Source organism: Lacerta agilis, chromosome 18 (genome assembly GCF_009819535.1).
Source record: "Lacerta agilis isolate rLacAgi1 chromosome 18, rLacAgi1.pri, whole genome shotgun sequence".
In the NCBI taxonomy this organism is placed as follows: domain Eukaryota; kingdom Metazoa; phylum Chordata; class Lepidosauria; order Squamata; family Lacertidae; genus Lacerta; species Lacerta agilis.
This window is the reverse complement of record NC_046329.1, coordinates 941,865-967,625: the sequence shown is the minus strand read 5'-3', so window position 1 is coordinate 967,625 and position 25,761 is coordinate 941,865. Positions and strand designations below refer to the sequence as shown.

At 54.5% G+C, this 25,761-nt stretch overlaps 2 protein-coding genes across 4 annotated transcripts; one reads left to right on the top strand and one right to left on the bottom strand.

Annotated features, from left to right (window-relative positions):
• Positions 1–5,900: 5,900 nt before the first annotated feature.
• Positions 5,901–21,619, bottom strand: SPPL2B (signal peptide peptidase like 2B). 3 transcript variants are annotated; one of them, XM_033136512.1, is made up of 15 exons: positions 21,494–21,619; positions 17,861–17,980; positions 16,162–16,344; positions 15,107–15,196; positions 14,768–14,907; positions 13,783–13,925; positions 12,981–13,077; positions 11,414–11,530; positions 10,964–11,045; positions 10,603–10,677; positions 10,305–10,367; positions 9,763–9,862; positions 9,278–9,355; positions 7,578–7,738; positions 5,901–6,703 (listed from the first exon to the last, which is right to left on the bottom strand). In XM_033136512.1, the coding sequence occupies exons 1-15, from the start codon at positions 21,557–21,559 to the stop codon at positions 6,392–6,394; spliced, it is 1,827 nt and encodes a 608-aa protein (XP_032992403.1). In that variant the 5' UTR covers positions 21,560–21,619; the 3' UTR covers positions 5,901–6,391. The 3 variants fall into 3 exon arrangements, 2 of the variants coding, with proteins under 2 accessions (XP_032992403.1, XP_032992404.1); XR_004425777.1 differs by having other exon boundaries at positions 6,597–6,703; positions 7,503–7,738; XM_033136513.1 differs by lacking the exon at positions 10,305–10,367.
• A 343-nt stretch (positions 21,620–21,962) lies between these two features.
• On the top strand, positions 21,963–24,773 carry LSM7 (LSM7 homolog, U6 small nuclear RNA and mRNA degradation associated). The gene is made up of 4 exons (XM_033136514.1): positions 21,963–22,083; positions 23,083–23,173; positions 23,408–23,479; positions 24,020–24,773. The coding sequence occupies exons 1-4, from the start codon at positions 22,060–22,062 to the stop codon at positions 24,160–24,162; spliced, it is 330 nt and encodes a 109-aa protein (XP_032992405.1). The 5' UTR covers positions 21,963–22,059; the 3' UTR covers positions 24,163–24,773.
• The last annotated feature ends 988 nt before the right edge of the window (positions 24,774–25,761 follow it).

Below are 25,761 nucleotides of genomic sequence, written 5' to 3'. Positions count from 1 at the left end.
GCCCGTCAGACCTCGTCATGTGGCCCGTGTAGCCGCCGCCGGCCGCCAGCCTTCACCTTTTATTCTCGCTTATTTTTTTTAACAGCTTCAGCCGGTAGCGATTTTTAGGCCGTTCTAGGACTCCCCTTCTCTATAGACCGTCCCTTCCTCTTTCCCCCGAGTGCCGACCCCCTTTCTTCCTCGTCTCTATGATCCGCGCGACCTTTCGGAGGCGATTGGCTGAGGGCGGCTTGGCGGAGCTCTCTCGAGAGGCCGGCGGCGGGGGGGTGGGGGGAGCGAGAGTGGCGCTGGGAGGAGGGGGGCGGAGCAGGTGACGGGGCCTGGCGGAGGAGGCGACGGCGAGCTCGGTCGGTGAGTAAAATGGCGGTGCCGGTGGGGGGGAGAGGGTCACCTGTGGGTGGGGAGAAAGGCGGCGGCAACCCGTGAGGGGCATGGGGGCCTTCTCCATGGCGGGATGTGGTGGCGGCTGAGGGGGAAGCAGCCATTTTGGGGTGGCGTGAGGTCTGCCTGGTGGCGCCGAGGGGTCCGCCCCAGCTCTGTGCGGGCGAGAGGAAGGAAGCCCCGAGACGCGGCCGGGAGGAGCGGTGGGCGGGCAGCTCATGTCGCGGGAGACTCTGCCGACGCGGCCGCTTGGGTTTTTTCCCATCTTCTCTCCCCCTCCCCCCCCAATTGACACGACGCGGCCTCATCTTCGCGCCTGTTTCGGAGGCCAAGCTTTCGGGGTTTCGTTTCTTTTATTGTTGTTATTTATACACTGCTCCCCCGACACGCTCGTTTTTATTTCAAAGAAATGCAAGCTTTCGTGGAGCACTTCTTTTTTTAAAAAAAAAAGGGGGGGAGGAAAGGGAGAAACTGGATCCGATTCCTGCCTTGCGCGAAACGGATTGTGGCGCCTCTTCTTCGCAAGCTTTTTTTTCAATAAAATCGTTTTTCAATAAATTGTACAATAATTGTACATTTGAATATCTACTTGCCATTATTCTGACTATGTTTCCGCTTTCAGTGCTAGTTATTACTTACATTATTACAAAAAACAGTAATAATTGAATGCAGTGACAATAATTTATGATAATAAAGAGTGGACACATAGTCCTACAGATACAACCGGCCCTTTGAGGGTGACCAAACTGCTGATGCGGCCCCCAATGAATTTGAGTTTGACACCCCTGTTCTAGGGGGACAGTGGACAGCTTCAAGAAAAATGCAGAGAGCAAAACCAACCCCTATATATGGCGTTTATTGACCTGACTAAGGCCTTCGACACTGTAAACCACACTGCCCTGTGGACTGTCCTTCTGAAAATAAATTTGTGAACATCCTTTGGCTCCTCCACGATAATATGACAGCAACAATCACAGATAACAATGGCTCTCAAAGTGAACAATTCACAGTAGGATCAGGTGCTAAACAGGGTTGTGTTATCACCCCAGCTCTATTATTTTAATTGCCATGATCCTACACTTTGTCAAAGGGAAACTCCCCACCAGAATAGAAATCATACTGTATTGGCCCAAATATAAGGCACACTCAAATATAAGCAACACCTTTAAAATTGGAGGGGGGGGGGAGAAAAAAAGAAAAAATACCCAAATATAAGCCGCTCCATTGCTCCATTCCTCGCTGCTCCTGGCTGCATACTGGGGGGTGGGGGTCGCACTGTGCTGCTGGTGGCCTTTCCCCTTCCTCGCTCTCTCCCTTCCCAGCCTTGGGGGAGAGGATGGAGGACAGCGCACGCATGGGGCAGGAGCTGATTTGCCGCGCTCCTGGCACTGTTTGCCCCGCACTCCTGGCTCCATACTGTAATGTCGCGAATATAAGCTGCCCTTTAACTTTGCAGGCGGAATTTCAGAAAAAAGTGAGGGTTATATTCAGGCTAATATGGTATATTGAACAGATGAAAAGCTCTTTAACTTGAGTAGGCTGAAAGCAAAGAGTAAGGTTACCATAACTTCTGTCATAGAGCTTCAATATGCTGATGACAACGTAGTGTGTGCGCACTCAGAGGACGACCTCTGAACCATCCTAAGTATCTTCACAGAAGCTTACAAAAACCCAGTGCTGCACCAACAAGCACAAAACCACCCCTCTGCAGCACCACAAATCGCAACTCAATGGTGTAACGTTGAAAAGTGTCAATCACTTCTCCGATCTGGGCAGTTGTATTTCCACAAGGGCTGACACTGATGCCAAAATCCAGCATCGCCTGAGCTCTGCGAGTGCAGCTTTCTCCCGATTGAAGTGCAGAGTGTTTGAGGACTGGGACATTCGCAGGGAAACCAAAATGCTTGTTTACAAAGCTGTTGTACTACTAACCTTACTGTATGCTTGTGAAACATGGACCACTTATCAACGCCATCTCCAACTCCTCAAAAGATTCCATCAACGGTGTCTCTGAAAATTTTTACACATCACTTGGGAAGACAGGCGAACTAATACCAGTGTACTGGAAGAAGCAAAGATCACCAGTGTTGAAGCAATGATTCTTCAACATCAACTTCGTTGGACTGGTCATGTTGTGCGGATGCCTGATGATCGTCTTCCAAAGCAACTACTCTATTCCAAACTTAAAAATGGAAAGTGTAATGCTGGTGCTCAACAATAAAGGTTTAAAGACTTTCTCATAGCAAATCTTAAAAAAAAATGCAGTATAGGATTGAGAAACATCGGCCTGCAAGAGCTGCAATTGGAGAACAGCCTTTACCGAAGGTGTCATGGGCTTTGAAGACACTCGAACTCAGGACAAAAGGGAGAAACACGCTAAGAGGAAGGCATGCTTGGCAAACCCTCACTGGGATCATCTCCCACCCGGAAACCAATGTCCCCACTGTGGAAGGGCGTGTGGATCCAGAAGTGGCCTCCACAGTCACTTACGGACTCACGTTAAAGCCACGTTTATGGAAGACAATCTTCCTTGGCTACGGGGGATTACCAAAGAAGGTCAGCACCCACCGGTTGATCCCCCTTCCTTTCCTTCCTATGGCTGGAGGTGCGTAAGGGTCTCCAGCCTCCAGGATGCTGCTATTTTGCAGAGGAATCCAAGAACAACTGGGCACAATGCAAACATCCTGAAGCATCCTATCACTTGAGCAGAGCCAATTCCCTTTATCTGTCTTTTAAAGAAACCCAGAAAACCAGTTAGGAAAGTGGAATGCCCTGGGAAGTGTGTGGGGGTGAGCTGCTGGGTTGATCAGAAGATGGAGAACTGCCCTGTAAGTGGATGGAGAAGGGTCACTGTGAAAAGGACCCTTTTGAGCAGGTAGGTATCAGCTGGTGCAGAGGGAGGAGGGTGTCCCCCCTCCCCAAGAAGAGTCTCTTGCTGCCAGAGCAGAGACAGAGGCCACCTGTGTTACCTGCTTGTCATTATGGATGAGCACAAGAGATCATTGTCATCCAGCAGCCTTTGATTCTCTGCAGCCGAGATGAATCACATTCAGGTTCCGCCAGTGGAGCCTTTGAACTGGCTGGAAAGGGAAATGGAGGGGGGGCTCCTCCCCTCCCCCTCGGGTGCCATGTCAGGCCACCCATTGTCCATCTCCATTTCGCTGCCAGCAAAGGGACCCAACAGCCCCAGCAGAAGGCAGACCTGGGAAGCCCAGGAGGCTCCCTGAGGAGTTGTAGCACCAATAGCTGCACACTGGGCGCAAAGCAGAAGCCCCCCTCCCCCAGAGGGGGGAAGGGGCCCCTGGGTGCACTAGGCCAGGATCGGGGGGGGGAACCCACAAAGAAGAAAGCTGTGCAGAGGTCAAACCGCTGACCTCCTGCTCAGCTTCTGCAAATAAGCAATTTCCTGGCATGGGAGAAGTGTCTGAGGGTGGTGCTGTCTGAATGTGCACCTTCTGCTGGCAACACAGCCAAAGGACACCACCACATCCTTGTCTGGGAACTCACAAACCTGCAAGCCTGGGCCAGAGCTTTCATCTGTGAAGCCAGAGGGAAGCTCTCAGAAGTGCATTTTGGGGTGCGGTGATTTGTTTCTCCAGAAACCTGTATCAATGCTGGCTCCTTTCCAAATCTCCTGCGGACACCCCCACCAAATCTCTTCCTGCAAGCAACACTGTGCTCCACGGTTCTGATAAGCAGCTAGTCCTGAAAGAGGAAGTGGAAGATGGCAGACAAGCCCCCAGCTGAGTGTTCCCATTTCCCCCTCCCTGGATCACACCTTTTCAAAGCCTGCCATCCTTCCTTCTCCCGCAAAACTGGCCTTTCTGGTTTCAGGGCTCCTCTGGGCCATGGCGGTTAACAGTGGGGCCGCCCTGAACATCCCTTTCAAAAGCCAGGCAGTAACCCAAGAAGAGAGCTCAGCTGTGCGGAGCTGCTGCCCAGAGCCAGATTTGAGAGGCGGTGGCGGGATGGGGAGCACAGCATGTGCCAAAGGACAGCCGGAGTCACGTAGCAGACCCTCCCTGGGACGGACAGGAAGGCTGCAGGGGCCACTCAGGGATGGGATCTCTCTGCGGGGTTCCCGCTTAAACACGGCCGAAGATCCTGAGCAGCCTCAGCAGGGAAGAGAAGCTGAGACCCTCTGGCAAACCAAACAGGGGCAGAAACACAGATGGCACCTTAAATCTGGGCTGTGTTTGCCACAACAGAATGTCTACTCGTCATGTTGTTGAATTCAGGGCTTCCTGAGCAAGAATAAATGGGGCCCATGGGGAACTCCAGAAGAGGAGGCAGCTGCTGGATGAGGCCAAGGGGGGTCCTGCCTCACCCAGCGGCCGACTGGGTGCTTCATTGGAAACCCTGCAAGCAGGATCCGAGCCACTCCTCTCCTGCGACTTCCAGGGATTATTAGCTTGTCTTTGTTCTCATTTCTATTCTGTACTTTTGTTTTTTTATATGGCGATTTTATATTGTGAACAGCCCTGCAATCTACAGCTACAGGTCGACAGACAAATTTGGCCAACGGATAAAATAAAGAATGCAGCTCCTCTTTGCCAGTCAAGGCTGGGAGGAATTGAGTGGGAAGGGGTCCCAAAGGCCAACCCACTAAGACCACCTGCCCTTCTGGGGAAACTCCACCCCCCCCCCCATTTGCAGAGGCCAATGTCCCCTCCCTGCCTGACGCAGAAGAGAGGGGGCTTCTGCCTGCGTGTGCCTGGGGGTGTCCCAGCAGCCTAGACCACCCTAGGAGATGCTGAGAGGAGCGTCAAGAACCAGGAGACACACACACCCCCCCCAAGGTGGGATGGAGGGGCTGAACAAACAGACTCCGGAGCCCAGACTGCGTCCACGACTGATACTTTGTCAAGTTTATTCTCCCAACCGGCTTTTGTAAAATAAAAGTCCCATACAGTATACGTTATTTATAAAATGGCTTAAATTAAGGCATAATCCTGCAGTGTCTAAGACAAGCGTCCATCATTCTGCACAAGCGATAGGGGAGGGGAAGGAAGCCCCCCCCCCTCCAGACCCAGGAAGGGGGAGGTGGCGGCTGCAGCCCCCCAGGGATGTGCTTTGCAGAAGCCGGGAGATGTGGCAGTGCTGCTGCATCTGAGCCCAGAAAACAAAAAAAGGGTCACCAACAACACGCAACGCGATATAATGGGGGGGGGGATACACACAAAGACCCACAGAGGGGAAAGGGCCCCCCAAAAGAGACCCGGGTAGGAGGGAGGGGGTGTCCACACAGGATCAGCCCCCTCTTCCCCCAGGGCTGGGCTGCCCCGTTGCCAAAGGTGGGAGAGGGGGTGTCCCACGCTGGAGATTCCCAGAGCGGACCAGCGCCCCCCACAGCACAAGCTCAGAGGTGGTGCCCCCCAACTGCCCCCACCCCACAAAGGAAGGTGGAGCAGACCCTTCCCAGAGGCCTTTGCTCCTTGGTGCCCTTGCAGCCAAAGTGTGCGATGGGAGGGCAAATGAAGCAAAGCGAGTGGCAGAAACCAGAGATCCTTTTCTTGGGGGGGGGGGAGGGAGAGAATCTCTTTTGGAAGCAACAGAATCCAGCCCAGAGACGGCCAGAAAAAAAGCAGGAAGCGGGGTGGGGGCTCCCCTTCTCTCTTCACCACCCCAGTGATCCTAAAGCAACGCCAGCCCAGTCTGTCCCCCCCCCCCAAGCTCAAAATACTGCCTATGTTTTCCTAGGAAAAGTTATCTGAATACTATCCCAGCATCATGAAACAGGAAGGGAAAGGCATCTGCTATTTCGCTTTTAAGCTATCGCTGAAATTCTAACCGGGACCTTCATTAAGCACCATATTTGGGGAAGGGGGGGGATGCCAGAAGTGAAGCGCCTGTCCTCTTCTTTGCACACAGTTTCCCGGCGCTGGATGGCCAAAGGGACGTGGTGCGCGTCAGTGCTGGGTGCGAAAGGCGGCAGAGTCCGTCTTGTAGTTAGTCTCAAGTTAGTCTGTGATGGGGAAGGGAGGGGGGGATGGGGGCGAAAAGGGGTCTCCTAGTCAGAGGGGATCTTTCTCCCGTCCTCCCGAGCGCCGGGCTCCTCTATATGGGGCGGCTGTGGGGAAGCCGCTGTGGGCTCAGTCTGTGCAGCCACTGCCTCCTCATGCTCCTTTTCCAGGAAGGGGGCACAGCCAGACTCCTCTCCTCCGCCATCCGGGGGGCTGCCGCCACCGACCATCTCTTCCGTGGGAGTCGGGGTGGCTGGTTGGTCCTTGGCTTCTGGGCGAGACGACGGAGAAGTCTCCTCCTTGGGGGCCGCAGGGCAGCTGACTGGGGAGATCACCAAGGGGGGCTGAGGTAGGTCTTTCTGTAAGCAGGAGCAGCCCCACATTACCGGGGAGGGGGGTGAGGGAAGGAGAGAGAGAGAGAGAGAGAGAGAGAGAGAGAGAGAGAGAGAGAGAGAGAGAGAGAGAAGGGTAACTACAACACAGTCATGCTTTTGTAGACACTCCCCTCATTCAGCCCAGGACACCCAGGAGTGTCCAGCTGCCCTCTAGACTGGCCCAAATGGAACCAGGGGGCAGCCAGGATAGGCCTGGGCTCATTCAGTTCACCCAGGCCAACTCCATCTCCACTTCCAAGCCTTTTGAGGGTATCTGAGGATTTCGGTGGCTGGATCCTGCCCCAGGCCCACCCAGCTGAGCATTCAGTCTCCCCCCCCCCCGTGGGAAGCCCCCCCATGGGTGGTGGCACTACAGAGGCAGCTGGACTCTGGAAGGTGGAAGGGCTCCTGCTTGCGGGCTTCCTCAGGCCTGATCCAGCAACACCCATGAACGCCTCTTGCCCCCTTTCTAAGACGAGAACACCCCCTCTGCCCCCCCCCCAAGCGACGGAGAAGAACTGTGGAGTTGGAAAGGGACCCTGAGGGTCGTCTAGTCCAACTGCATGCAATGCAGGAATCACAACTTGTGGGGAGGAAAGCTGGCCATCAGTGGCTTCTCTGTCCCCCCCCCCCCATGTGCCATCCTCCTTCACCCCCAGCAGTGAATGGTGGCCTCTTTTTGGGGGAGGAGGGAGGTCTGCAAAAGCCACTTCCAAAAAGCAAAAGTCTTTCATTGCTCCCTTTCGGGGGGTGGGGGGTAATGCCAACAAGAGTTTTACTCAACTTTAATTCTAGTTAGGGGGCTTTTATCCTAACATTGGCCTTTTCTGGAGGAGACTCATATCAAAGTGGTATTCACCGCAAATCCGCTGCCCGTCCAGAACATGGGCAGCTCCTTGCGCCAGAGCGCCACCACGAAGCTGGTGAGGAGGGTGGACGGCACCAGGTACAGCAGCGCCGGCTGCCCCTTCTGCATCAGAGCGAGCGCCACAAAGGTCACCAGGAGGCCCAGGCCGTAGGCTGCAGGGGGAGACAGGGGGGAGAGAGAAGGCGGGGGCTCCTTTTCAGCTGGCAGTCACCCAGAAAGGCCCCCCTCCCCATCTCATCTCATCTCATCTGTGGGTGAATTCTCACATGGGAATAAACACCTCTGCCCCTTCCAGCTCTGCTTCAAGGATTTATGGAACGTCACAAATTATAATGGAAAAGGCAGGAAAACTCGGCACAGAGAATCGTTCCTCCTCTCTGCTCTTCAGCCATCTGGACAGAGGAACAGCCAGGGCTGGGCGATATTTGGTTTTCAACTTTGGTTTTCAATATTTGGTTTTCAATATATCACCAGCTAAACATTGTGACAGACGGATGTATCATGACGTCTGAAATGAGGATGGAGCTACGGAGAGGCTTCGGCTGGCGTCACGGTTTTTCCTGCATCAGAATTCTTTGCATAGCTATGCTATGCACACACCCACATCATGGAACAAAATAGAAAATTCTTTTCAGTAGCACCTTAGAGACCAAGTGTGTTTGTTCTTGGTATGAGCTTTCGTGTGCATGCACACTTCTTCAGATACACTGAAACAGAAGTCACCAGACCCATGTATATTGTGAGGGGGTGGGGAGGGGTATTACTCAGAAGGGTGGTGGGAATGGGTGATCAGCTGATAGGTGTGGAAAACCTGTTGACGACTCTTAACGGCTGCAATTAGTCTTGCAGGGAAAGGCAAGGGGTGAGATGGCTAAAGATAGCTTTGTTATCTGGTGACTTCTGTTTCAGTGTATCTGAAGAAGTGTGCATGCACACGAAAGCTCATACCAAGAACAAACTCAGTTGGTCTCTAAGGTGCTACTGAAAAGAATTTTCTATTTTGTTTCGACTATGGCAGACCAACACGGCTACCCACCTGTAACCCACATCATGATTCGTGATATATTGCCAGGTCAAAAATTATGGAAGATGAATGTCAAGCTGAATTTGGATGTTATATCAATTAACGCCTAGCCTTATACAGTAACAGTCACCACCCGTCTCTCCTTCAGAGCCTGTCTAATGAAGAAGTCTGTTGCTATGGGAACCCCGTTGCTGGGAGAAAACTTGCTGCTAAGGGAAAAGCAATGCAGGGACTGCACTAACATCGTCAGTCCTAACAAAATAAAAAAAATTCCTTCTAGTAGCACCTTAGAGACCAACTAAGTTTGTTCTTGGTATGAGCTTTCGTGTGCATGCACACTTCTTCAGATACACCGTCAGTCCTGTTGCACATGTGGAGATGGGCTGCACCCAGAGGGCTCCCAAGGGACCTGATCCACCCACAAGAGAGCCACTTCTCAGGACAAGAGCTGAAAAGCAGCGCTGTCGCTGAATTACTGGCAGGCTCTGCAGTTTGAGGCTCTGCACAGCTGCTGCTTTTGACACGGCTCGTGGCAGGAATGTGGCACATAAATGAACTCCGCCAGTCCAGGGTAGGGCAGGAGGTAAGAAGAGGGGACCGCTGGGTTTCCCAAGGGAGGAGGAGAAGGTGTTGGCAAGGATTCGGGGGGGGGGGGAACCAGACGTACCAATGGTGCAAGCGACAAAATAGACCCGGGAGGACTGGACCTGGATGTCAAAGCGATGGCAGTAGGCCACCAGGAGCCCTGGGGAGGAAAGAGGAGGGAGCCTGAGGCAAGGGAAGGAGGGCAACCCCCCTGTCCACTGTCTGCATCATGGAGTGACAAGGCCAAGCAGGAACACTCCCTGGAGGCCGCCCCCCCCCCACCCACATCCTCCAAGTGGGGCAGCAGGGAGGCAGTGTCCCTCCCTCTGGCCTGGCCCTCAAAGGCAGACTGCCTCTAGCAGCAGCGGTTCCCTTGAGCTGCCTGGCTGCCAGCCCTCTTTCAAGGGAGCAGAGGGGGGGCAGCATCCCCACTGGACCAGCCCCATGGGACCCTGCCCTCTCCTCTGCCAGTCCTTCTCTCAGGGCCAGGCTGGGGGGGCTCTTCTTTGCCTTCTGTGGGCCGAGCAGGGGCTCAGCCCCAAAGCAAGGTGGGTAGGGAGGGCCTACCTGGAACCAGAATGTCCCCGAATCCCAGGAGGGAGAAGGGTCGGTCACACAGTGCCAGCGGAGAGAAGTTGAGTCGGGGCACCTTCAGCACCATTGGAAGCTGTCGGGGGAAGGGGGTCCATCCAGGTCAACAAGCAGCCCCTCTGCTGCCCCCAAAGGGGCCAAAGCTCCCACAAGCCCTTGCCCCACAGAGTAGGGAAGGTATCTGGCAGTTGAGGCGAGGAGGGGGCGACAGGGGATGGCACAACCCAAAGCCCCCCAGGCGTGGGGAAACTGCCCTGAACCCAAGCAGAAGGATGGAGGAACCCCAGAAGTGCTTCTTCTCAGGCTTGACCAGAACCCAAAACTGAACCTGCCTGCTCTCCAGGGGTGCTTCCCAACGCCTCTTCCCTCATGGCTGAGGGGGTCTCTGGGCCATTCTGGGCCCACTACATGTTTGGACCACGACCTCTGGCCTTCTCCCAGGCTCATAACGGCATCGCCTCCATTTTGTCCACCAGGAAGAGGCCGTCTCCCCCTACCAAAACCCAGGACGCTCTCACCTTTTCGTGAGTGGAGGAGTCTGTCGGGCCGGCAGCCACTTCCACCATGATGCTCTCTCCTGTCTGGAAGGGAAATGTGAGGAGGGGCAAGAGGACAAGAAAAGAAAGAGGCCTCCTGGGGGGGGGGGGAGGAATGTTTTTGCCTGGTGCCCAAAGACATGCAATGATGGGGAAAGCATCCCAGTCAGGGAATCGGGAAGGGGCTTCCGATGGCCCCAGGGGAAAGACCCGGCCCAACTCTGACTCCTCCCGATCAGCCCAGCCACCCCCTGCCCACCCTGGCAGGCCAATTATGCACCTTCGTCAAGTATGGCGTGATGAAAACGAAGAAGACGTCATAGACAAAGAGGACCAGGAGGAGCAGCGTGCAGCCCTGGGGGGCAGAAGGGAAAGGGCAGGAGGTGAGAGGAGCTTGGGGTTTCCCCTCCGCAACCCCCAACTGGCCTTCCCTGAAGTGGGGAAGGGAGGGGTGTCACTCCCAGAGGCTCACCGTTGATTCTGCCTCCCCCCTCACCCAGGTTATCTTTCTTCTGGCCCATCGAGTCACAGAATACATTGAGAGGCGGCCTCAGGCCCAAGCCAGGAGGCCTATGTCAGCCTCCCTCCCCACCGTCCTGGGGATGAGCCCCCCCAAGGCTCCCGCCCCGGCAAGGCCTTACCTTGAAGGTGGGCAAGCGGATGGTCTTGAGCATGTAAAGGCAGAAGGCGATTCCCAGCGCATCTTGCAGGATCCAGGCCCACCTGGGGGAGGAATGACCATGGCTCAGGGCAGAGGGCAAGTGGGACCACCCCCTCCAACAGCCGAGGGAGAAGGGTCAAGCCACTGCCCCTTGGGCTCTCTCCGGTCGCCCTTCCTCCCCCCATGGCCAGCTGGGGTGGGTTCTGGGCGTTCCCTCCGCCCTGCGACACGTCCCATTTCGCCCTGTGCCCAAGAAGACACTGCAGAGCTGGAGAAGGGGAAGGGCAGAGGAGGAAGAAAACCTTTCTGGAGCAACTGATGCGAGTTGAGGGGTGCAAAATAGCACGTGGGGGGAGCAAGAGGCTCTTCGAAGGGACAGGGGCCCCCACCCACCCCAAGGGGAGAGCACAAAAGGCGGCGCATCACTCACTGGTCCTCATTGCGGAAGATGCCCCAGACCAGGCTGACGGCGACGCAGAAGACAGCCAGGAGCAACATACGCACTTGGGGGCGCTTGTGGAAGTAGGGCAGGTTGTTGTCGGGGACCCTGAGGGCAAGAGGCGGGGTGAGAGGCCTGCACCCCACTTGGCGAGAGGGGGAGGGACCTCTTGGAGCCTCCACCCCAGAGAGCTGCCTGATGCCGAGTCAGGTCTGTTCCATCAAGCGCAGGTTTCCTCCACAGGCTGGCAGCAGCAGGTCTCCAGGGAAGGAGTCTTTGCTCAGCCCAAGTTGGAGATGCTACTACTGGGGGAGCCTGGCACCTTCTGCATGCCAAGCAGGTGCTCTGCCAAGGCATTACGTAACCATCCCCACGGGCAGTTTCCAGGGGAGGAGGTGCTGGGGAAAAAGCTTCCCTGACCAAGGCCACGCTGGAGAGCTGCTGTCAGTCAGAGCCAAGGTCACCAAACTCAGCAGACGGACTACTTTCCCCCCCTATTCTATGGGCTCAGGGATGCTTAAGAAAAGACACCTCCCTCCCTCCCTCTTAAGTTGCTCAGTGCCACCCCCTCAACCCCCCTCCCCCCACACTTGGTGTGGAGGCTTTTGAGGACCGAGGGAAAAGGGGTTGGGGCCAAATCCAGGAGCCCCCACAAACAGGGGCACAGCTCTGACGTCTGCAGATATAGGGCAATATACACATTTAATAAATAATAATAAATGGCTGCACTCAGGGTTCATGCCCTTCGTTTTTTGTCCCGGCGAAGGACTTTCTGCTCTTCTATGTAGCTCAGAACAGCCCCCCCCCCCCACTCTCTTTGTCTGATCTGTGCAAGAAAAAGGCAAAAAGATCTCAGAGATCCCAGCAGAAGGAAGCAAATACTGCCAGACCTGCCTTGCACCGATTCAAAACCCCACAAGGCAAGTGCCCTTGGAAAGGCATTTGTGCACTTGCAAAACGCACAGGGTGGGTTCTCTGCCTGCTTGCCAGGGAGGAGATCTGGTGAGGCTCTGTCTTTCAGTGCTTTCATCTCTTTGCAGTGAGAGCGAGGCCCTTTCTGCAACAACAAGGTCCCTTTTCTTGTCCAGCTGGGAGTCAGCTGAGAGTCGGGAGGGAGCCCAGAGAGCCATGGAAGAGGGGACCCCGCCTTCCCCCACACATACAAGGAGGAGCAAGAGATCCACGTCTTGCCCATCTAATGCATTTAAGAATTCAGAGCTGGTTTCCTAGAAACTGGTTGCTAAACAAGACCAGCAGCGACAAAAACCAACAGCCCACACACATTAATATTTTGCAGCCAGCAAAATAAAAATATATCAGAGAGGGAAGGCAAAGCACAGCTGCTCCCACGTCCCAAAGGAGGAGGGTTTGGGGTTCTGTCCAGCCCCCCACAAGCATCCATGCCCTGATAACCTGTTTCTTTCCACGGTGTGTGTGTGTGTGTGTGTGCGTCTATGGCCAGGCAGGATTTGAACCCAGTCCACTGGCCCCCGCAAGCTTTATGTGCCAGGGCCACTTGGCTGAAGGTGGCAAAGCGAGACAGTCTTCTGCCTCCTACCTGCATTTCCCCAGAGGAAACCTTCGGACAAACGGGGAGAGGCAGCTGTAGAGGCCGATGGAAGCCGCCAGGCAGAAAATCCCAATGATGGCATACACTGCAGGGGGGGGGGGGAAAGGGGACAAGGAAAGATGAACGAAGACAAAGGGCAGGAGAGACGCTGCAGAACAGCACCGAGAAGCCAGCGCAAGTACCTAGGTCAGTGGTGGCGAACCTATGGCACGTGTGCCACACTTGGCACACAGAGCCCTCACTGTTGCACGCACGCCATCAGCCCGTCCGCACTGTTGCCCCCCCCCATTTGTTCAACGCTACAACTTGCGTCCGCTGTTCAAACCCGGAACCTTTTTTTCTTTTCTTTCTTTTTTGCTGTTAGCCGGAGATTGTGTTCGGCAATTGTTCTGTTTTTCAATTTGCTGCGCCAGTGGCTGTTTCTGATTGGGCGTAACAGCGTTCGTTTTTTAACCCTTACTGTGCTGGGGTTTTTGTTTTGGTGATTTGGCAGACGATGATGTCGGTGCTGCACGTTAGTTCCAGCAATGGTATTATTCATCATTTATTTCTCTCTCCCCCCAAAAAAGCTCAGCAGCTTTGGGGCACCCTCCCAAAAGCAAATCAACTTTTGTGCAGACCCCCTCAAAAGCTCCAAAACTTTGGTCAGCAGCTCCCCCAAAAAAGCTCAACAACTTTGGGGGTCTCCCCCCCAAAAAAACCTCAACAACTCTGGGCACTTTGCGATAAATAAGTGGGTTTTGGTTTGCAGTTTGGGCACTGAGTCTCTGACAGGTTCGCCACCACTGACCTAGGTGGTCATAGAAGTAATAGAGCAGGACGAGCATCGAGCAGCACATGACCACAAAGACGCAGATCATGATGGGGGTGACGTCCACCGTCTCGTCCTCGTGCTTCTCCATTCCGTCGTCCCGTTTGTGCTTCATGTACCGCCTGCAAGGGAGACGAGATGAGGTCAGCTGGGGCTGGAGGCCCTTGCTGGCACTGCACCACTCATGGAGGGGCCAGCCGACGAGAGGGGAGGTGTCCTGCGAGGGCTCAGCAACCCCAAAACGATGCTCAGGGGTGCCGGCCTCCCCCCCCCCCCGGCAAACAGGCCCTGTCTCCACGTTTCACGAAATCGTTTGCAGCCATGAGATGTGGGTGTTAGCCAATGGCTCCGTGGGAAACGCATGGAGGAGGGAGGCAGCCTGCCAGGCTATTTGAGAAGTCATGGGAGGAAGCCCTAGCAGTGACTCCCTCCAAGAGCTCAATGCAGGGGTCAGCAAACTTTTTCAGCAGGGGGCCGGTCCACTGTCCCTCCAACCTTGTGGGGGGCCAGACTAAATTTTGAAAGGGGGGGGGGGAAATGAACGAATTCCTATGCCCCACAAATAACCCAGAGATGCATTTTAGATAAAAGGACACATTCTACTCATGTAAAAACATGCCGATTCCCGGACCGTCCGCAGGCCAGATTTAAAAGGCGACTGGGCCGCATCCGGCCCCCAGGCCTTAGTTTGGGGACCCCTGGCTCAATGATTGGGCCTGGATGCAAGGAATCCTATGGATCCTGGATCCTGTGCTGCCTCGACCTCACCAAACACCTTCTATGTATTCCCAGGGGCTGGTGCCTTGGACTTAGCAGGTGGAAGCTTCTTCCGAGGTCCCACATGTTTTGATTCCAGAGAAAGCAGCTCTGAACAGCCAAGAATGCAGGATGAGCCAAATGGCACTGCAGGGAGCTGGGCTGGACGACCCTTAGGGGCTTCTACTGGCCCCCTGCCCCTACTCACTTCTTGACATCTCTGCTCCCTGCCCAGTAGCCTCCGACAGCCACCGTCCCCACAGCCATCACGAAGATGATCACCATGTTGTAGTCCAAGACTGGCTCATTGGGGGCATACATGGCCACCTTGACCGAGGGCCCAAAGCTCTGAGGAAGAGGGAGAGAGAGAAGGGAGCTCAGCTGACCCTAAAAGAGAGTTGCCCCAGGAAAGAGCTACCCTCGGGGGAACAGGACGTCCTCCGGGAAACGCAAGTGTGTGACTGGCCTAAACTCTTGGGGCCCCCAAAAGCAGTGCTGCCCCCAATGCCCCTGTGACCCTGACTGGGGAACTCAGACGGGGTCTCACCCTGCCAATATCCAGCATGTCCGCGTAGCTCAGCAGAGCCACCGGGATGTCGATCTCCTCATACTGACTGCGATTGCCGGCCGGCGGGACCTGGAGGGGATGAGGGGGAAGAGCAAAGTGATGCTACACACACCGCCCCCTCCCAAACTGCCCATCCCCAAAGCCAAATGGTGCGTCAAACCCAGAAGTGCACGCAGGCCCCAATCCTCCTCTGTTTGACTCATCAATGGCTGCTGCGCATTTGGAGGCAACACCCATCGCAAGAGCAGCAGCAGCAGGAAGGGGGAGGGAGCCTCCCAGCCCCAGAAGAGGAGATGAACGGCTTCCTGAGAACTCTTAATTGTTCAGAAAAGATTTTGAAGGGGGACATTAATCTCAGGAGAAGGTACGTCATGCAGAAAGTGAAGAAAATTAAAAAGGAAAGTCAGATGAGTAGAACTGCACAGCCAAGGACAAGGCAGGGATGGAGCTGAATGGCCAGGAGGGGGCAGAGTGCCTGCCAGGCCAGGGACGGGAGATGCAACTGCAACCTGAGGAAGGGTTTTAGAAGATAAGAAACTAGGCCAAGAATATTAAAAAGAAAAGGGGAATTGTAATTTATGTAAACCCAAAATTGGAAGCAAAACAAATTCTTAAAGATCATGAAGGTAGGATCCTGGGAGTTCAGTTAACAAGAGGGAATGATCAAATAGTTATTGCAGGTTTATACGCACCTAATGGAAATAAGACATTTTTTTTAGGGAAGTAGAGCACAATTTACTTGAATATATAAATGAGATTATCCTGATGGGAGACTTCAATGGTGTTACATCTATTGACTTGGACAGAACAGAAAAAGAGAGAAAATAAAAGGGAGAGAAAATCATGAAGCTTGGGCCAGCTGCCAACTCTCAACCTAGCCTTCCTCACAGGGCTGTTGTGGGGATAATATGGAGAGCGGGGAGATGCATGAACACCACCTGGAGCTCCTTGGGGGAAAGAGGGTGGGCTACAAATGCCCTACAAATGCAGGAAAAAGTGTCGCCTTCTCTCCCCGCCCCTCCCCGGGGGCTCACCAGCCTCTCTCGACTGACAATCAGCAGCCCCCTTGCCCCGTTGATCTGGGCCAGGCGGACTTTCTCATAGAAGGTGCAGTTGCCCCGCATGACCATGGGGATGGTGCTGCTGAAGCCGCCGTCAGGGACATCTGAAGGAGCACACAGGACGGAGACCGTCTGGTCCTGCAGCTGCAGCAGAGACTGGAGGAGCAAAGGAGGAAGAGGAGAACATGAGGAGAGGAAAACGGAGCCCTCTAAGCTGCTCCTCACCTTCAGAGGAACAACAAAGGAAGCTCAAAACGCCCCAGATGCAACAAGGCAGCTCAAACAGGCCTGAGCAAAGAAAGGTGTTTCACCCCAGGGACAAAATGATCGCGAAGCGGGCGCCAGCTGAGGCCCAAGGGGAGGGTGCTCCGATTCATGGGGATGGTGCTAGACTACAAACTCCTAAATTACTCAGGGCCCCAATCCTTGAAGAGCCAGCTTTGACTGAAATGATCACTACTGTTTGTTGTCCAAAATTAATGCTACTGAGCTCTTTTTATGATAGTGAGGTAGATTGCCAAAAGAATTGGTCCCGTATATGATTTTGGAAGACTGAATAGCCATTGCAACTTAATGGAAAACAGTCCTAACTCTTACACTGGGCGCTTGGCACCACTCTGGAATAGAGGCTATAATAGAGAAAATCACGCATAATTTGAGATTTCAGTGAGGACTAGCATCTTCAGACACTTCCAATATGATTTGGCATTCCTTTATTGCGCATGTACAACGGAACCATCATTTTCAAGGCAACCCTCATCCCCAGCCATGCAAATCTTGAACTAGACTTAATAATCTGGTAACATTGTGATGGTCTTTACTTGGACTTTGTTACTTTAACCCCTGGGCAATGGGACTCAGCCTACATGGCTGCTTTGTAGTTTGGTTTCTCACCTTTCAATTTTCGTCTCGTTATAATTGTTCTCTGACAAAACGAAGTAATAATACATTTACACAAATGCACAAAAGGTTTTCAAAGTTTATGTGTGGCACTGCGTGTGACTTTTAATCTCAGAGTTATAGAGTTGGAAGGGACCCCATGGGTCATCTAGCCCAACCCCCTGCAATGTAGGAATCTCAACTGAAGCGTTGTGGGTTTGAGCCCCACATCGGGGGGAAATATTCCTGAATTGCAGGGGGCTGGACTAGACCAGTGGTTTACAACCTGTGTGCCGTGGCACCCTGGGGTGCCTTGAAGGATGGTCAGGGGGTGCTTCCTTGTGGGGCAGTGTGAGGCGGCACCTCTCTTTGGGATGGGGGGGCAGCTCAGAGACCAGGGGCAGCAGCTGTTTCAGGACTCCTGAGGAGAGGGGGCTGAGGGAACACTCCATAAGGGAGGGTGTTCGATAAAGGGTGAGAGACTGCCCACTCAGCAGGCAAGGGGTGACATAACTGGGCTCCTGAGCCCCACAGGGGTGCTGCAGAAAGAATGTAGTTGGTCAAGGGAACTGTGGACTCAAAAAGGTTGAAAACCTCTGGACTAGATGACTCTTGCAGTTCCTTCCAACTCTATGGTTCTATGATTTTCTGTGACTAATCATCCACCTTGGGATCATTAACTTGACCAAGGATGGGCTAGAGATGTAAGTAATGATGACAAGCAGGGCAGGTGCCACCCTGGGGAAGGGCTCCCTCCCTCCCTGCCAGCTGAGGTGCCACAGGAGCCACTCACCGCCTTGCCCAGGTCATGGGGCAGATGAGCCCACTGGGAGTTGAAGAGAATGCAGTAGTCCTTCCCCTTGGAACTCCCCTTCTCGGAAAAGACGCGGACCATGCCAAACTCACAGGAGACCTGGAAAAGAGAGGGAGAAGACTTGCTTCCCATCTGGGCTCACCTCCCATACGGATGAAAGAAAAGGCTCCTGGATCAGGCCAAAGGGAAACCAGCAAGCAAGATTCGAGCACAAGAGCCCTCTTTTGTGGCTTCCAGCAACTAGGACTGAGAGGCATCACTGCCTCCAACCCCGGAGGTTGGCTAACAGCCATTTACAACCTTATTCTCCTCCATGAATTTGTCTAATATTCTTTCAAAGCCATCTAAGTTTGGTGGCCATCACTACCTCCTGGGGAAGGGAGTTCCACAGTTTAACTCGGCGTGAATAAGTCCTGTCTTTCACCTGCCCTGAATTTCCCAACATTCAGCTTCATGGGAGGCCCACAAGTCCTAGTGTTATTGAGAAGGAGAAAACTCTCCGCACAGGACTGATTGAAAACCCAAAAGTGGGCCAGGAGTGGGCAGCAAGAGGAAAGCGAGGGGGTGTTGCAAATCACTCCAACTTCCCATCAACTTTGCAGGCTCTCAGGTGCCCACACAATCTGGACTCAGGATGCTTTTGGGACTTTCCACATGACCCTTGCTGTCCACCAGGATTTATGGGCAGACCCCCCCCTCAGCCAACAGGGGGGGCATGCCAGGACATCATGACCGGAGTTGGCAACTTGGGCTGGGAATCTCTCTCCTTCACTAGGGAAGAACCGGCCACTTAACTGCTGTGGGTGTAAGATTAGAGGGCTCAGGTCTTCATCTCCACCTGGAGGAAGGGAGAGTCAGCAAGTCACTCCCAAAAGCACCACAAGCGACACAGCCTGGCTCTCCAGAGCTGGATGCTGCAGGGAATCACTTGAGGGCAAGGCCCCATCCCGCTGGGGTCTTCCAAGGCATGCCATTTCTGCAGCCACCACACCCGAGGTCCACCACCCTGTCTCTCAGGGGGCTTCAATACTCCACCCACGGGCTGCTCTCCAACACCCAGGGGGCGAAGGGGGCCCTTTGGGATGCGTGACTTTGTTGTGGTTGCTATCACACCCTTCTCTCCTGAGATTCTTTGAGGCGGCTCAGTCCTTGGACCACACCTTGCCTGGCACCAGCCGGGACATCACCAGTTCTCCCCTCACCCCAGCAAAGTATCTACAGTACTTGAAAGAGGGTCACAACAGCAGCTGCAAAGGACTTTGAATGTCCTAGATGAGGTTTTTTGTTTTTGTTTTGCAAGAGAGGCTGTGAGGGCAGTCACTGGCACGTGCTGACACCCCCAAACAGCTGGATGGGGGATCCCTACCAGCTGTTAAATGCAAAAAGGCAAATTAAGTTCATTACAGCAAAGAGGCCAGCTTCCCCCCCAAGTTTCCACCCAAAAGATAATGTCCCACCACCACCTTTCCTGGGGAGATGTACCCAGGATGGCCACCTCTATGGGTGGCCATGGCAGTGTTCTCATGACCCAGGAGGGCCACTAACAAACAATTCACAGGAACAACGATTTAAACAGGTCGTCTTCCCCCACCCAAGACAAAGATTAGGTGTTTTTATTTTTGCTTTTATCTAATTTTTAACTTTCTTTGATAATATTTGGTTCCATTTATATTGTCACAAACCACTGTGGTATATGTTTATGACACAACGGTGTATAGTTTTAATAAATTATTAACTAAGAGGGCAAGGGACAAAAATAGGTTCTCTCCTTGCCCAAGGAGTCTCCCTGGGATTCCCCTGGAGAAAGCAGCTGTGCTCATCTTCTGCCAGTGTGGAAACAAGATTTGTGGGCTGAGTAACCCATTTGGGCTGACCCTGCAGACGTCTTCCTGGTGCACTGGGCCCATTGCATGAAAGGGGAAACTGAGGCTGTGACAGCAGCAGCACCAAAGTGCAGGGCACAGCCCAACCTGCATCACTGGGGCAGCAAGTCAGTTCATACACTTGTCAACACCCAAGCGCTATGTGCTATTTCTCTCTCTCTCTCTTTCTGAATATGTTTCACACTTCCCTCCCTTCCTGGCAGGGGCGTAGCAAGGGGGGATGGAGGGGGCGGGGGGCCCCGGGCAGTGCCCCTGCTGAGGGTGACACATCAGGGGCCAGCCCCGCCCCCTGGGCTTTTTTTTTTTTACTTTTTTAAAAAACATTTTTTTCTTTTTAGGCTATTTTCAGCACTGCCGGGGTGGAGCCCCCTCGCTGGGCCGCCCCTTGCTTCTATGCCGAGCTCCGCTGCTGGCTGGCTTGCGGAGCCGGGACATGGAGAGGGGCGGGCCAGCGAGGAGGGACACCCTTCCTCGCTGGCCCTTCTCTCTCCCTGCCCCGACTTGCGCTCCGCCAAGGGAGCCCGGGCGGCGGATTCGGGAGTCCGCAGAGACTCCCGAAGCCGCAGCCCGGCACCCCCGGGGGCGGGGCGTCGTGTGCGTCGTGATGTCATGACCCCAGGGGTGCCTCTTGGCTTCCTGCCCCGGCAGCCAAGGGGCTAAGAACGCCCCTGCTTCCTGGTCAAAGCATTTGCCAGCAGACTTTTCCATACAGCAACTTCTAAGCCCATTACTGCAGGGGGCCTAACCAAAAAATGACCCTCAAACCCCAAAGGCTACCTCACCAACAGCAGAGAAGGGCCGCATCCCAATGATGGCATGCTTGCTGTGCATGCAGGATCCAGAAACAGTACTTCCTGGAAAGCCACTGGCTGCCAGTCTGTGCGGAGGTGAGGCTGAGCTGGACAGCTCCCAAGGGCCAGTCTCTGGGCAAGGCAAAAGCCATGAGGACTAGCAGCCCTCTTTGTTTCCTGCAGCTCAGCAGGGCAGAGCGCCCTGGCTCCACACCCAAAGGGCTGTGCCAGATTGAGCACAGGAAATCAGCATCCTGCACAACTCTTTCCGTAGAGTTGCAAGGGACCCTCAGGATCATCTAGTCCAGCCCTCTGCAGCACAGGAATATGAAGCTGTTGAGGCGGGGATCAAACCTGCAACATTGCCGTTATCAGCACCAGGCTCTGGGAAACCTGGCTTCCCAAGCCGCCTTGTGCATTAGCTAGAGCAGTGTTTCCCCAACTTGGATCTCCAGCTGTTTTTGGACTACAACTCCCACCATCCCTAGCTAGCAGGACCCGTGGTCGGGGATGATGGGAACTGTAGTCCAAAAACAGCTGGGGACCCAAGTTGGGGAAACCCTGAGCTAGAGGACTAGCGCTCCGCTTTGCTCCAAGGGAAATGGTGCAGCTTGCGAAGCCAATCTCGGGATCCCGGGCCAAAAGATTCCTGCCTTGCAGGGGGGGGGGGGGGGTTGGACTGGAAGACCCTCGGGGGTCCCTAGCGCCCCAGCGTCTCCGGGCGACGGACAGGTGGAGATGGCCCGCTTCCTACGCCTCTGGGGCGCCGCGGAGAGCGAGGCGGCGGGGCTTCAGCCCATTTCGCGGAGGGGGCAACTGAGACGCCCCCCCCCACGGGAAGAAGCCCCGCCTCCCACTGTGGAAGAAGGGCCCCCCACCCGGACCCGAGGGAGGACTGGAGAGGAGCCCCGCCCTCCGCACGAGAAGAGCCTCCTCACCTGGACCGCCAGGAGCAGCCACGACCCGAGCAGGGCTCTCCGCCCCAGAGAAGCCGCCGCCGCCATCGCCGCCTTTTGTCCTCCCTGGAACCCGGGAGGGGGGCGAGGGGGGAGGGAGGAGGTTCTGCTTCCGGTACACACCGGAAGTGAGCTCCCGGTTACCCAGCAACCCGGAAAGGAAGCCGCTCTCTTTCTCTGGGCGAATAGGGATTGGGGGGACCGGAGAGTCACACAACCACGTTATAGAGAGGGACGTTTAAAAAGCGCCGAGCGGTAACTTAGCGCTCTCAGGGCCGGTCGCGAGAGACCCTCCCGACGCTTCAGCCCGCTGTCCGCTCGCGGCGGGCGGCACTTCCGGTCTGGGACGGAAATAGGCTATCGAAATCCTCGCCTCCCTCTCGCTCTTAGGGCGACGAGGCAGTGGAGTCGGGAGCCCGAGGCCTAGAGCGGGCAAGACAGCGCCGGGAGGAAGAGGCGGGGCTCGCGGGTTGGTTCCTGGCCCTACCATTGGAGGAGCGGTAGAGGCGGGGCCTGTTTGAAAGCGGGCGGAAGTGGCGCGAAGCGGGATGCCTGTGGAGAGCAAGATGGCGGTGAGTAGAGCGGAGGGGATCCTGGGGGTGGGGTGGGAAGAGGGAATGTATGCAGATTTATGCAGGCGGCGCTACGACCAGGTAGGCGAATGAGGCGCTGACGTCATGCAGGCGAGGCCCGCCATCATCCAGTGACCATTGAGTGATAGGCTGCGCCTGGAGCGGGAGGCTCTATCACGGCTCATCTCGTGCTTCTCGGAAGAGCCTCTGCCGGCCAGCGAGGACGCGACCACGGAGCCGAGATGGGGCGGCTTCCCTTCCTCCTCCCCCTCCTCCTCCGCAGGCGGAATAGAGCCGCAGAGTTGGGGGGCCCCCAGGGGTCATCCAACAGAACCGCCTACAAGGCAGGAATCGCAGCAGCTGGAGAAACGCTGAGAGGCGACCAGATCCAGACTCTGCTTGAGAACCTCCCAGGAAGTCCTGCCTAAGCCTCTGGAGCAGCAGCAACAGCAGACCAGCCTTTCCGATGTGGGCAGGTGGCTCTCCAGTGTGAACATCCTGGACTCCTCCTGTGTTTAGAGCAGCTGGACAAAGCCGGCAGGGTTGGTTTAAGCTCAGGAGGAGGCAAAGTGCGGAGGCTTCTCTTGCCTGGGCCTTTTCCCTTTGTTGCACCCACTTGGTGGGAGTTTCCCAAGGGAGGCAGGATGAGAAGTGGCCCGATGCTTTTGGCCCTGGCACAATGTGGCAAGGAGGACGGGGAGCAAATGAGAAAGTGTTGGCTTCGGCTCTGGCCCCACCCACTGTCCTGATGGACACCCGCTTCCTCTGTCCCAGCTAGCTCAGTACTGTCGACTGGCAGATGCCCTCCAGCATTTTAAGCGGGGAGCATTCGCAGCCCGACCCGGCGATGCCATGGGGAGGGGTTTAAACCTGAACCCTCAGTGGGCTAAAATGAGTGGGCTAAACCTCAGTGGGCTAAACTGTTTCATTCTCCCAGTTTACAGTAAAACAAGCTGGAAACAGCTCACCTGAGCCCCCCTTTCTCCCACTTCAATTTAGGACAAAGAGAAGAAGAAGAAAGAAAGTATATTGGATCTGTCTAAGTACATTGATAAAACCATCCGTGTGAAGTTCCAGGGTGGCCGGGAAGGTAAGCAGAGTCTCCATAGCACCTCTGCTGTTGGGGACCCGACACTGTGCCTGTCACCGCCTCTTCATGATTCAGCGATTACATCGCTGGTGTGCTTCCTCCCTGGCATAATCCTGCTTCTTAGGGAATTGCCACTGTAATTCCCAGAACGTAACTGTAACATCACAGCTTTCTGCGTTCAGCCTTGCTGTGGTTCCCAAGGGCTCCTGACTGTTTCCCTCTGTTTTCCCACAGCCAGCGGTGTCTTGAAAGGATTTGACCCCCTTCTAAACCTGGTGCTGGATGGGACCATCGAGTATATGAGAGGTGCGTATTTGACCCCAATACCCCCCACAGCAAGCTGGTGACAGGAAAAGAGCAGGCTCTTCTCCATGAATTTTCCCCATCCTCTGCAGCATCAGGCCACGGTCCTGCTCCCCCTTTTCTGCAGTAGCCAACTAGATGCCCCAACAGACAGAGGAGAACAAAGGCTCCCAACCAACTGGGCTGGTTCCGTGTATCGCCCATGGCTCCATCAAGGAGACCTGTCCAGTCACAAGTTCTTCTGTTCTCCACCTGTTCCTACTCAGAGTAGACCTACTGAGATTCAAAGACACAGCTGGCTTGGGCCCAGTAATTTCTGTAGTTCTGAGTGGGATACAGCCTAGCGCTGCTGCCACAGCTGATCCCAGGAGGCTTTTGTCTTGCTGAGGGATGTTGAGCCTCAACTCCTGCCTCTGGCTGCCACCTGGCTCCCAGGTCTGAGTTCGAGGCACTGACTTTGGTGCAGAAAAGCACCAGAGCTTGAGACCAGGATAGCTGGTGGGACCCAGTGTTGTAGCTCTTTCTGGGCTTTTTCCTTTGCAGATCCAGATGACCAATACAAGCTCACAGAGGACACCCGTCAGCTGGGACTGGTGGTCTGCCGAGGGACCTCGGTGGTCCTCATCTGTCCCCAGGACGGCATGGAAGCCATTCCCAACCCCTTCATTCAGCAGCAAGACGGCTAAGCCACTCTGGGCTCTTTCTGCAGCTAAAATCTTGAGAGGACTCGAAGAATGGACTCTCCTGCAAGGGGAACATATTTTTGTATGCTATGTTTATACTGGCAAAGGACCTTGTTAACTTATGTGAGGTGGTTGTTACTGGGTTTTAGTTATCCCCCCTGCCCCCATTTTGACACTTTGTCTCACAAGGAAAAAAGGGTTTTGCCAGGAGAGGCCCTGAAAACTATTTCAGAAAGTAACCTTGTTTTGCTATGAACTTTCGACTCCAGTCTAGAGCCACTGAAATAGCCTGCTGTATTTATGTAAAATATTACACAGGAAGGTGGGGTTTTTTGTTGTTGTTCCTTTTACCTCCTTGGCCACAGCTGTTCCTACATTGGCTTGCTGTTCTGTCCCCAGAGCTTTGGAAGGGACTGCCCATTTTCCCTTTGGGTTAATAGTTTCTGCCTTCCTTTCTCCAGGACAGTTGTCTGCTAGGAGGGGTCAAGCGCTTTGCCAAATGTCAGGAATTGTAATGACACCTGTGTCCAACTCCTCTTAATTTCCAGGTGGCGACTCTTTCCTTTTCAGGAGAATTCCTGAAAATCCATGAATAAAAAGCTATCCAAAACTGACCTAGAATTTGTAAGACACTGCTGCTTTGAAATGTGATATCTAAACTCGGAACGACAAAGTTTATTTGGGACAGGATGGGAGCCATCTCTACCTATCACCAATCTCTTTGAATCAAGTATAGATGCCTGAGGTGCAGCCACAATGAAAATGTAGCAACTACTTCATTTTAAAGGTTCTCTGCTCAAGCAGCACTTCTTTACTTGGCTTCTTTAGTTGCAGATGTCAGTAGCACAGTACGGCTGCCTACAAGGAGTGAGTGTTTACCCCAGGAATGACGTACGAAGAGCCTGCTGGATCAGGCCCATCTAGCCCAGCCTCCTGTCTTTGCAGTGGACAATCTTCCCTAAGAACCCAGGAATCCAGACAAGGCAGCAATGCTGCTGAATACCAGCTGCTGGAAATCACAGGAGGGGAGAGCTGCTCTCTTACTCGGATCCTGCTTACAGGTTTCCCACCTGGTTGGCCACTGTGAGAAAGAGGAGGCTGGGATAGATGGACCTGATCCAGCAGCCAGGCTCTTCCAATGCTGCTGTGGAATCTCCAGTTTCAGAGGCAGTCTATCTCAGGGGTAGGCAACCTAAGGCCCATGGGCCACAAGTGGCCATTTAACCAGCCCATGAGCTTCCCCCAAACCAAGCCGCCCGCTTGGCGAGTCCCCGTGTGCTGCGCTAAACCGGTGCAGTGAAGGGACTTGCTTCTGCAGTGCCAAAAATTGCGTCTGCGCAAATGCAGACGTTGAAAATCGTTTCGACGCAGACGTTGAAAATCACGTCTACACAGACACCAGAAATCGCAGCCGCTTGTGCTCTGGCCTACGGAGGGATCTCCGCTGGAGTGAACTGGCCCAGGCGAGGTAAACCTTGCTGACCCCTGGTCCATCTGTATCCCTGGGTTCTTTGGGGCACCTGTGAGAAGAGGCTGCTGGGCTTGACACGCCCCTTTGGCCAGGTGCAGCTGCTGCTGCTGCAGGGCTCTGCTTCATTCCTC